This window comes from Heteronotia binoei, chromosome 8 (assembly GCF_032191835.1).
Source record: "Heteronotia binoei isolate CCM8104 ecotype False Entrance Well chromosome 8, APGP_CSIRO_Hbin_v1, whole genome shotgun sequence".
NCBI lineage: Eukaryota > Metazoa > Chordata > Lepidosauria > Squamata > Gekkonidae > Heteronotia > Heteronotia binoei.
The window spans coordinates 74,737,565-74,750,304 of NC_083230.1; the positions used below are offsets into that span (position 1 = coordinate 74,737,565).

Sequence of the window (12,740 nt, forward strand, 5' to 3'; positions counted from 1 at the left end):
ATTTGTTTTGCATCTAACAGTTTTCTCTCTCTCTCTCTCTCAAGGTATAAGCTTATCCATTCATGGGGCTGAAAAGTGTGTACAGATCTACCAAAGGAGAAGTGCAGCAAGCCATAAGTTATCACAGTGTGTGGTTAGGCATTCTTCATTCCCACAAGCCAGAAGGCCAATAAAAATGGAGGCCTCATCTTCTGGATCTATTATATTACCAGCTCCAACTGGAAAAACCATAACTCATCAGCCAGGTAACAAAATATTCATTCCAACATTTTCTCAGAAAGCTTTATGCAAAGGATACATGCTATGAAATGCACTCATAACATCTGATCAAGCTTGCATGGAAATCAATCTATAGTTTGATGTCAATAGATTGATGTTCACTCTGGCCTTTTTCAGTATGCTTGTTCACAGCTGGTGTGGTTATCTGTCATCGACTGCAAGAGAAAAAACAGTTGGGGTTTTGAGAGAAATAGAGAGATCACAGCCTGTCTAAAATCCTGTAGTGAAACTTCTTTTCTAGCAGTCCAGAAAATCTGGAATGCTTGCACTGCCTGGCAACTATTACTCATAAGGATTTGTACCACATAATCTTTGGAGATTCCAGTGTAACATCAACTCCCTCCTCAGTACAAACAACATAGTTTCTTTTACATATACTAGTAAAAGTTCATTCTTTTTGGCGGCGGGGGGGGGGAATTACTAACAAATTCAGTCTCTCCATAGCTTCTCACCTGAACACTGGTTTGCTCTCCCTAAAAGATATCATTGCCAACATAGCTGTGGAGGGTCTTCAGTGGAGCCCATCTGTTAACTTTCATAATGGAGGGCAGTTGATTAGTGGGGTGCTTTAAATAACTGAACATTTCTGGCCATTCCATAAGTTATTTGGTTGTGAACCTTTTTTACTCTTCATGGTGCATTACAAGCTGTTTTCATTCAGTGGGTGTGTTTGTCAGTTTCCCAGTACCATTATTAGCCACCATACATACATGAGGAATACCAAACATTAACCTCCAAATTCAAGATCATTTTCAGTAGGGCTGCCCAATGCCCCCAGCCACTAGAGGAGGATAGGGGATAGGATTACCAGATCTTGGCTGGGAAACTACTGGAGATATGGGCATGGTGCCTGGGGAGGATATAGTCCTCAGTGGAATACAGAGTCCATTCTCCAAGGCATCCATTTTCTCCAGTGGAACTGATCTCTGAAGTGTGGAGATGACCCAAGTCCCACCTGGAAGCTATGTTGGTTTGCAATAAAAAAACAAGATGAGAATTTTGTAGCATCTTAAAGACCAACAAGATTTCCAGAGAATAAGTTGTCAAAAATCACCGCTCCCTTCTTCAGACTGGCAAAGGGAGCTCAGATTCTCAAAAGATTATACAATTGAACTCTTGTTGGTCTTAAGGTGCTATTGGACATGAATATTGCTCTCCAAATTGAGCTGTCTATAGAGGGAGTATCATGTGCACTTGGAACAGAAGACCTTCAGGTTTTGATTATCTAATTATCCAACTGGTCCACAGTGCAGCAGTGCAAGTCCTAACAGGAATGTCATGGACAGCACATATATGATCTGTGTTGTGCCAACTTCACTGGCTTCCAGCAAGTTTAAGGTTCTGGTATTGACCTACAAGGCCTTGAGCAGTCAAGGACCAATGTGCCTATGGGACTGTCTCCTCCAGTATATCCCTGGGAAAGTATTATACTCCTTAGACAGCAATCTGCTGGTGGTCACTGGACTGGTCCTAAAGACATCTAACTATCTTTGAACATGGTCAGAAACTTTTTGGCTCTGCCCCCAACCTGGTGGAACTCTCTGCCAACTTCCATCAGGGCTCTGTGGGATTTTATGCAATTCCACAGGGCCTATAAGGCGAAGATGTTCTTCCAGGCCTTTAGTTGAGGACAGTGACAGTTACTGTCTTAGCTGGCACCCGTCTCTGCTTTCTATGTGTGTCTGGCCTCTTCCCTGCCATATGTGTCTGGCTTGTGAAGGGGCTGGCAATCTGAATTGGGATTAACTATCACCATCTGATTTTAAGAATGTTGTTAAATTACTAATTGTTTTATTCTGTATGTTTTTATGAATTTTGTATACTGCCCAGAGCCCTGCAGTAGCAGGGATTGGGTGAATCATAAATATAATAAATAACATAATTATCACATTTCAAACCAATTAAAATCAAGTTTAATTAATTAAATTCTTCTCTTAGTACAAACAGAATACTTTCTCTGCCGCTCAATCGTAGTCTCTCAAATGCAGGAAAAATTGTCTATCAATTTATTCCTTTTTCTCCCTCACTGGATTTCAAAAATAAAAAAAAAAATAAAAAAAAAATCTCTTTTGACTTGAGGTGACTCATCTGTCTGTCACAAATTCTAAAGCCGCAGTTACTCTTCTGTTTGCACCAAAAGCTCAGACTGAGTTATTAGCTTGTCACTGTATTGGCTTAAACTGCTCCTGGCAAATTGTGGGCAGGCAGGTTATGTTTTTGATGAGGAATGTGCACCATTCAATTCATCATTAAAAAGTATATGATAGAAAAAAAGTAGGGATGGGCATGCACCAAGAAAATGTGGTTCAGTTCATGGTTCATGGCATGCCCAGTTCACAAAGCATGAACCATCACTAACTTTTAGGGGCTAAACAAACTAGTTCTGTTCATCAGTTAGTAGAATTCCCCTCCCCTCCCCAGCATGTTAGATCCACCAAGCTCACAGGAAATCTCTGGCTGACTCTCCTCTACTAGCCCTCCAAGTTTGGCGAGGATTTGATTTAGGGGTCCAAGTTATGACTCCTCAAAGAAGGTGTCCATCCTCCATTGTTTCCAAAGGAGGGGGGAACAGCAAAAACAACAAGAACAGAAGTCCAACAGAATAGAATCAGTGTCCCCAGGAATCTCTGCAGTAGAAACTGATAGTGAGGGAGGGGCATTTTTGCAACTCCAGCAGAACTAGAACCACTGTGGCACTGCAAGCCCAACAGGACTAAGGTCAAAGCAGAGAATCTCTGCAGCTGAAACTGCCATTGGTCCAATTTCATGCAGAACTAGGATCTGTGCTGCTGGAACAAAGCTTCAGAACCTAGCTGCTCATTGGTGAACTTGGTTGTGCTCTGATTGGTGCATCTTTAGATTTGGAACCCAATTGATGCAAATTTAGGATCTGAGCTGTAACAATATTGTATAATCCTCCTATAATGTAAAGGTACTTGAATATGCATAGGAAATAGTCCTATGATAGGTAAGAATATTGACACAGATCTGCTGATAGTATCCAAGAAATAGGCAAATGATCCTTCCTGGTTTTATGATTGTATCATCTAGGAATTATATTTGCAAAGAAAATTTCAGTAGCATTGATTATCCTGCAAGCCTGGGCAGTGGTTTATGACCAGAAAGGTGTGAGGAACTTCAGAGGTTCAAATAGGGCAGATCCTGCCACTAGGAAAACTAGGTAATTGCCTAGGGTGCCAGACTTCTAGGGCTGGCCCTGGGTTCAAAGGAGCCTTGTTCAGTATGTTCTTAGTATATCTGGAAGTCAATCTACTACCTGCTGTGAGTGCTATTTATCAGTTCTGTCTTTGTTCAAAATACCGTCTTTTAGGCTGGATCTACACCAGCAGCTTGGGGCAGCAGTCTTCTATTGCAGAAGAAAGTGCCCCAGGGGCAGTCAGACAGCATGTGACCCACTGCTGGTACAGAGATGGGCTGTGTGCACCATGGAGGAGCAGTCACAGTGCTCAAACACATGAGAGACACTTCCATTCAGACAGCCAGGAAAGGCAAAAGGGAAGTGCTTCTGAGGTTTTCTACCACTTTCTATTTGGTAGCTTTTTAAAGTGGCAGAGTGACAGCAGAGGGCAAGGTAAGGGCGGGAGCAAGGCAGGACCCAGATGTGCACATTTGAATGCACATTTTTAATCCAGATGTGGGGAGTTCCTGTGTTGGCCCTAATTGGTCATCTGAATTTAGCCCTAATATGCAGATAAATATACTTCCCCTCATTCCTGACATCTTAAATCTGAGAGTTCTTGGGGTGTATTTCCTGCACTCGTGGCATTTTAAGGCCATGAGAATTTTGGGTGCCTTAGAATAAGTCAATGGCTCTTGGGAGAAAACACTTTACTTGTATCACTGGGACTAGTTGGCTATGCAACAGTCTCCTCTTAAGTGACTGTAGGTTGTGGGAAGGATCAGTTTTGGGGTCTGTGTGCTTTTGGCCTCTTATCCTCGAGCTCATGTCTTCGCCTTCAGTTGCCTCAAGAGCTAAGGGAAACTGAGCTGCCCATTCCTTTCTGAATCTACTGCAAAAATTAGTTGAAAGTCCTTAATTACCCTTCCCTCCCTCTGGTTGCTTTGGAGGGGAAGGGGCTTAACCTTCTTTCACCTCTGACTTGACCACTGTGATGTTGTCTGTAGTCCACCTCCCCATACAGATGTTCCAAATTTTGTACATTTGTTTACTACAACAGTACCTCTGCAGGCAGAACTAGTAAAATAATGGGCTGCCTAGATACTATATTTTATATAAGACTCTTTGCAAAATGACATGACTATGTAATTTGTAAAATAAGATTATAGAACAATGGGATAACTTCTCATTAAAACAATGATGTTTCAGACTTTCTTCAGCACTGGTAGCTTGTTGACTGTACAAGCAGAGGTAAGGGTGCTTAATCTCAGAAGGGTTCTCATTTGTACACACAATTTTTCTCTTTTTTTAAAAAAAAGACCTCCCCCCCCCCCCAGTCATCACAGGATTAGGACTTCAATCCACCCACCCCCACAAAGGCTGAATAAATTATTTTCTTGTTTCTTTGTCACTGTACGTATTGCATGTACTTCCAATTTGGCAGCGCAGAAGGAACTCCAAATGTAAATACCCCATTCTTAAATGCATATTTAGCCCAATTCTATTGCATGCGCCAGCCCAACAAGTTTTATTTAATATCCAGAGCATTGATATATGGTAAGAGCCGTTAACTGACAAGCCCTTGAGGCAAATTAGGTAGCCTTAAGCAATCTATTATTCATCAATCTGAGTACACACCCCTGTCTGTAATATAAGGATAACATCAAACAATTTTACAGAGTTGCTGAAAGGTTCCTTTGAAGCAGTCTGTGTTCAGATTTTGAGCATGCAGCATGTGCTCTAAAAATGCATATTTTAACTTACAAAACAGAATTGCAGTTTTCCCTTGATTTGAAGAAGACAGAACATTTTTTTAAATTTTTCTTGAGTGTCTTCAGCACAGTGTCACAGTTACAACACAATGATTGTGGTCCTCATGAATTATTTCTGTTCCATTATTGGAATTTGACCATTAGTAACAGGGCCGCCCACCCACTAGGCAAACTAGGCATCTCCCTAGGCTGATCTTGGTGAGCGCGTGGAAGGCCACCATAGGAGCTACCAGCCTCCACAATGCTTTACCTGTCGATCAGCTGATTGACTGGGGGTGGCCTTGAAAGAGCCCCGGGAGCTCAACGCTTCACCTGGGCATTAAAATTGGGAGGGAGGGTGGTTGGGGGAGGCGCCGTGGAGGGGGGGCACGTTACAGGGAGGCGGGGGGCAGCCAGGCTGCCTGGGGCTCCATGTGCCCCGGGGCCAGCTCTGATTAGTAAGTATCTTGTGTAGCGTAGAGTGCTGGACTAAGGGCTGGGAGGTCCAGGTTCAAATTCCCACTCTGCCACGGAAGCTTCCAGAATGTCTTTAAGCAAATTACCCACTCTCAGCCTACCTCTCCTCAAACAGTTGTTGTGAGGATGGAATTAAGGTGAGGAGAGAATGATGTGAGCTGTTTTTGGGTCCCTGCTGGGGAAAAAGGTGATGGTATAACTGAAGTAAATAATATATATACAGTTAGTGTCACTATTTCTCAAAACGGTTAGCTTAAAGCAAATGTAAGTTGATTTATTTTGTAGCTTATTTGTATTCATCCATCTCTTCATCTGTTTCCTTGATATTACTTTTTACATAAATTTAAATTAAAATGGCAGTGTGGCTCAGCTATGTGTTCTCCTTCTCTAGACTACTGCAATCACTTTGCCCTATTTGGGAGCGGCAGCACTTACGTTGGAGGTGGGAGAGGCTAGCTCTAAGTGCAATCATTTTCCACTTTTGTTGCTCATTTACCCAGTTTGGAGAGATCCTTTTAGAGTTAATCACAATCCATTTGTGATTTCACCAAAATGAATAATTTGCATCTCATCTAGATTGATCCTCAGCTCTTTACACATGTCCAGAAAACTTTATCAGGAATGGTCTTTGGAAACTTCTTGTGTCCATCATGTTAGACCCAAAGCATACAATAATTAACTGTGAGTAAGCCACTGAAAATGTTCTCCTCTTCATGAATGATCCCTGTTGTAGCATGAAGAACTACTTAGTGCAGATTTTTGATCTAACGTTTTAAAGTTAGCACATTGCCTTCAGGCGGAATCAGAAACATGAAGCTGGAATACACAACGTATTAGCAGATCTCCACATATCAAGTGATTCTACATACTACAGCCAGCACAAAGATCATTCAACATGCAGAAGTGCTGGGGGCGTGGCATGCTCAGCTGAGAGGAAGACGTGTTTTGTTTGAGCTCCCGGTAGAATGCTAAAGGGAATTAAGTATTCCTTCTTCAGGTGATAAAAATAACAAAGCCTTGAAGACTTTAAAATAAGTCGGTGATAGTTGTGAAGTGGGAGTCTGGAAGTTGGCCATAGGCTAAAGTTAAAACTAATTGGTGCTGAGAGAAACGGCAATGGCGACCTCGGACTCAGAAGTTGAAAGTGAAGATAAGGTAATGAAACCAAAAGACTTTCAATTAGAAGTTAAGAGGGCTGTGGAAGCTGCCAAGAATAGCATTATTAAGGCAGTATCAAAGATTGTGGATGAAAAAATAACTAATTTAGCTGAGGCCGTTGAAGCCATGGCAGAGACTGTGAATAGTGCATGGGAAATGGCGCAGCTAAATGAGAAGAAAATTAACTTGTTGCAAAAACAGTCCAGACAGTTGGAAAAGCAAAATAAATACCTTAAAGATAAACTGATGGACTTGGAAAATCGGGCCAGAAGGTCAAATTTGCGGTTGAAAAATATTCCAGAAACGGAGGACATGGATAATGTGATTAAATGGATGGCTGAAATGCTCCCAGACTTAGGAATTTCAAGGGAAGATTTGGATCGTATTCATCGAGTTGGGAAGCAGACAGCTGAGTGGAGGTGGCCGAGAGATGTGATAATGTGTTTTGGAAAATATACATTAAAGGAGCAGGTGCTTAAAGGCATGAAGGCCTTGGATAGGCAAGATAAGTTACTGTATAATGATAAAAAAGTGTTGGCTTTTGAAGATTTATCACAGGAAACAATCAACAGGAAGAAAAAGTTAAGAGTGTTTACCAAGGTGCTGCAGGATAAAGGAATGAAATACAGCTGGAGAATGGCACCCTTTGCTCTGAAAATGGTGCATGAAGGAGTAGAGCTGTTTGCAGAAGATCAGAAGCAGATGGAGGAGCTATTTAAACGTGTGGGACTGCAGCTGCCTAAGGATTACAAGCATTCCCCTGACTGGGACTCAGAAGGGGAAAATAGTTTGGAAGAGCAAATGGGGAACACTCAGAAACAGAAGAAGAAGAAAAAGGAGGAAAAAAAGACTTGGGACTTCAGGGAAAGGACTAAGACTAAGAAATGATTGAGGGAAGATGGATTAAGGAAGAAGGAAAGAAGATAGAAGGACCGGAATAGCTCAACATGAACAGTTTTTTTGGTTTTTTTTTTTTAATTGCTGCTGTTGCTCTTTTTGAGTTTACAGTGTGGGAGAGATGTCTTTTTTCTCCCCCCCCCCCCAATATGGATGTTAGTGGTAGCTGGATGTCTGATGTGTTCAGTGGTAGGATTGGGAAGAAGATGTGTAGATGCTGGCTGATTGGGATGATGTTGGTATGTTTGGATGGTGTGATTGGGGTATGGATGGATAATTGGGACCTAAGGGGTGAATGGGTGGAGTATGAATGGAGTAAGAAGGTGAGTGAATGCATATTGGGTAGAATTCTTTATACAAGAAATATGCCACGAGCATTGGCATATTGCATTTTTCTTGGATGGGTAGAATTGGTAATGGAGGGTAGGTGGAGGGTAGATAAGCAACATCAGGTGGGGTTGGTTAAGGGTGATTGGGGTTTAGAATTCCAGGCTGGTAGAGAACAGAAGAGATATGGGGAAGAGCTATGGTTAGGTATAATATGATAAAAAATGTTAATGTTATATGTACAACTCTTAATGTTAGAGGGCTAGGAAATCCAGTGAAACGGGCAAGAGTTGGGAGATATATTCAAGAGTTAAAAGCAGATGTGCTGTTCTTGCAGGAGGTATATAATGGGGGGGAAAGAGAGATGAATTTCCCTGGATTTGGGAAAGGTAAGAAATTTATTGCTCCAGGCTCCTCAAAGAGCAGAGGGGTGGGAATAGTATTTAATTCTAAAATAGATTTTGTTGCAGATAAAGTAATGAGAGATAAGGATGGAAGGTTTATTTTTGTACAGGGTCATTTGGAGGGAGAGCCGGTGGCTTTAGCTTCTTTGTATCTCCCTAATGTGCATCAGTTGAATGTATTGTATAGATTTTTGCAGAAGTTTGAAAAATTTTCACCCTATATTAAAATAATAGGGGGGGATTTTAATATTAACTTGCAGGGGAAAGGTAATGTTAAAAAAAGGAAGGCGGAGAAATTTAAAAGAATGTGCGGGAAATTTGGTCTGCTAGAATCATGGATGGAAATGTTTCCTAATGATGATGTATATTCTTTTTACTCTGCCGTGCATGGAACTTACTCAAGATTAGATGGAATCTTAGTCTCTCAAGAAATGAGGAATTGGGTAAAAGATATGGAGATCGGGATGATTAAGATTACTGATCATGCCCCTGTTTCAGCCTTTTTGCAAATAGGTCATTGTAATAGATCGTATAATTGGAAGTTTAATCCATGGTTAGTGGCAGATGAAGAAAGTAAGTGTAACATTAAAAATGCAATGGAAAGATATTTTGAAGAGAATAGGAAATCAGATACTTCATTAACAATAGTATGGGAAGCAATGAAAGCCACTATTAGAGGTGTGTGTATACAGAATTTGGTGAGATTGAAGAAGGGTAAAGATAGGAAAATTAAAGAAGTAGAAGAAGAAGTTAGAGTATTGGAGGAGAAATTTAGGAAATCTAAGAAGAAGGAGGATAAAGAACAAGTAATTAGGAAAAGGGAAGAGTTGAATGTATTGGATGTTAATAGGACTACGTTAAAATTATGGTATAACAGACAGAAGTATTATGAGTTTGAAGGGAAAGGAGGAAGAATTTTAGCAAATAAAATTAAGAATTTTCAGGTTAGGAAAAATATTAAGGCAATCAGGAACGATATAGGGTTTTTGGAAACTGAACCTAAAATGATACTGGAGAATTTTATAGAATTCTATAACAAATTGTATGCAAACAAAGGGATTAAAAAGGAAGATATAGAAAAATTCTGTGAGGGGTTGGAATTTTTAGAATTAAGTGAAGATAGTAGGAAAGAATTAGATAAGGATATAACGGAAGAAGAAGTTAAGATGGCTATAGATTCTATGAATATGCAATCTGCACCCGGACTGGATGGTTTTAATGCGGTATTTTATAAGCATTTTAAGGATATATTGGTGCCTCATGTGACTGAATTGTTTCAAGGAATTTTGGATGGATCTCCTACACCGCCTACATGGTTGGAGTCGAGATTGGTGTTAATTCCGAAACCTGGGAAAGATCAGACTTTAAGGGATTCATATAGGCCAATTTCAATCACCAATATGGATTATCGAATATTTGCAAAGGTTATGGCAATGAGACTCAAAAAATGTATTGCACAATTGATAGGGAAAGAGCAATTTGGGTTTATGCCTCAAAAATATTTAGTAGAGGCAGTTAGGAAGGTGATGGGTATGGTTTATTTAGCTAAAAATAAGGATTTGCCGCTTACGCTTTTGGCGTTGGATATTTATAAGGCCTTTGATTCTGTGGATTGGACATACATGAAGACTATATTTCAAAAGTATAGGTTTGGGGAGAAATTTCAAAATATGATTGAGGCAATATATTCTAAATCTAAGGCGTTGATAGGAGTTGGTGGTTCAGTAGAGGGATATGTTCAGGTATTGAGTGGTACGAAGCAGGGATGCCCTTTATCCCCTATGTTATTTATTTTAGCATTGGAACCGTTAGTGAATAAATTAAAAAAGGATAAAAGAATTATAGGCTTTGAAGTTCCAGGGAAAGGGAAAATAGATGGGAATCTCTTAACAATGTATGCAGATGACATGATGGTGACAATTAAGGATGTGGAGCCCGCAGTGGCACCTTTAAAAAAGATACTACAGGAATTTGAGGAAGTGTCAGGGTTAAAAGTGAATTTTTCAAAATCTTCAATGATGTGTGTTAATGTAAAACCAGGGTTACAATTAGCAGCTTCAAAAATTTTGGGTATTCCCATAGCAAATAAAATGGTGAAATATTTAGGGGTTAATATTCCTAGGAATATTAAAAAAATATTTGAGTATAATTATAAAAAAATCTGGAGTGGAATTCAAGTTAAAATGAGAGACTGGAGGAAGAGGAAGGAGTCAATTAGTACAAGGAATGCCATGGTTAAAATGTTTCTAGTTCCTAGGTTGACTTATTTATTTTATGTATTGCCTTGGCATATACCAGAATACGTACTGAAGAGATGGCAAGGAGATATAGATAGATTTGTTTTTGCATCAAAGAAACCAAGGACAGCCAATAGGTATAGATATTATGGTATTAAAGATGGGGGATGGGGGATTCCCAATATAATTTACTATTATGATGCATATCAATTAAGGCACTTAATGATTTGGTTGGAGGGAGAGTTAGGAGAAGAGCTGAACGGGATAGAAAAGGAAAATTTAGAGGTAGTAGGAGGAAAGGAAAGTTTATTTGATAGAACGAAAAGGAGGAAGAAGATAGGTGATAAATTATCAACCTTTATAGGGCCCAGTAGGGTATGGGAGAAGTGGAAGATAGAACTCGCTCCGGAGATATCATCTATTATTAAAATGTGGTACTATGATAAATTTGCTCCATTAAGGGGATCACTGTCAAAGGAAGTAGGAGATAAACTGAAGAGGATTACGATTCAAGAATTGAAAGAGGTTTGGGGTACTGATGGGGTGAAGAAAGAGGAGTATAATATTTTGAATAATATTAATTGGTTGTTAAAAAGTCAAATCTCCTCATTGCTGAAGGAGGAAGAACTTAAAAATATTGGTAAAAGAATTAATACTCCCTTTGAAAAATTGGTGAAAGAGTATAGAGAAGATAAGTCAAAAATAGTTTCAAAATTGTATAAGATTTTATTAGGTACAGGGAAATCCCCGAGAGAATTTTTGAAGGAACATTGGGAAACAGATATTGGAGATAAAATTTTAGATGAAGATTGGGAGAGGATGTTTAGATTACCTCCCTTTGTTACAACATCTAGGTTAGTGCAGGAGCAGGGATTGAAGATGATACAGAAATGGTATTATACACCCATTAAGATGTATTATATTTCTAAATCAGGGAGTAAAAATTGTTGGAGGAAATGTGGAGAAATTGGAACTTTCAGTCACATGTGGTGGGATTGTCCCTTAGTGAAAAAATTCTGGATGCAGGTTGGCATAGAGATGACAAAGATTATGGGATGGAAAATAAGTATATCCAAAGCAATGGCAATTATTAATTTGGATGGTGTGGGATTAAGATCAAAAGAGGATAGTAAATGGATTAATTTGATGTTAGTAGCAGCAAGACAAGTGATAGCAAGGAATTGGAAAGAAGCTGAGGAATTGACAATTAATCACTGGAGGGATAGAATGAATAGTATAATTGTTTTGGAGTATTTAACGATGAAGATACGAAGAATGAATGGATTAAAGGTTAGGGAACAGGAGGAGGGATGGTTTAGGAAGATGGTGAGATATTTGGAAAAGTTTAAACAATTTAAGACGATTGGTTGGTTAATAAGAAAATGAATGGATAAGATGTTTAAATAGAGTGACGGAGTTGTATTTGGACGGAATGTTAATAGTTATAAATTTATGGATTATTATAATGTATCTATGGCCTGGGACTCTCACAGAGGTGGATTGGTGGTGGAATACATAACAATAAAAAATTTTATAAAAAAAAAAAAAAAACATGCAGAAGTGCTATTTTGCTACACACTCCCAGTAGTGTGTGAAATGTATTCTCTAGCCTATATCCCTACTGGCTAGTCTGTTTACGCTTGTTGAAGTCTGAATATATTTGATGTTAATTCAAACTCTCAACATGTCTTCATCCTGTTCCAGGCATTGTATTACAGTACATAGGGACAGAACAACTTTTTAAAATGGATTGTTGACATTGCACATCATTGCTTTTTTAAAAAAGCATTTTAGCAATAATGTACTTGTTTTGCATGTGCAATCAGATTTTGAGCATGGATTGTCTGCCTATGTTGTTTTCTATAAAGTGTTATAAAGCACTGCAACACATGCAGTTAATGTATACATCATGAACCTCTTCAACATAATTTATAATGCTGCAGCATTTCATAAAGAGTTGGCATGTTGACCTTTGTCCAATATCAGTTGGATGAAATTATGTGCTCTGGCTTCCTGCTTTCATGATCTCATATAAGTCACAAGCTGTGTCTTTTTTGCTTATTTTCTTGTT

The 12,740-nt window shown here is 39.3% G+C and overlaps 1 protein-coding gene across 5 annotated transcripts in view; it reads left to right on the forward strand.

Annotated features, from left to right (window-relative positions):
• The window catches only part of ANO4 (anoctamin 4), a 288,919-nt gene that overhangs the window by 90,507 nt on the left and 185,672 nt on the right, over positions 1 to 12,740 (forward strand). For all 5 annotated transcript variants that reach the window (XM_060245247.1, XM_060245249.1, XM_060245245.1 and 2 more), the window contains exon 2: positions 45 to 245. In XM_060245247.1, the coding sequence (XP_060101230.1) occupies positions 176 to 245 (70 nt within the window). In that variant the 5' untranslated portion in view covers positions 45 to 175. The remainder of the gene's footprint in view (positions 1 to 44; positions 246 to 12,740) is intronic.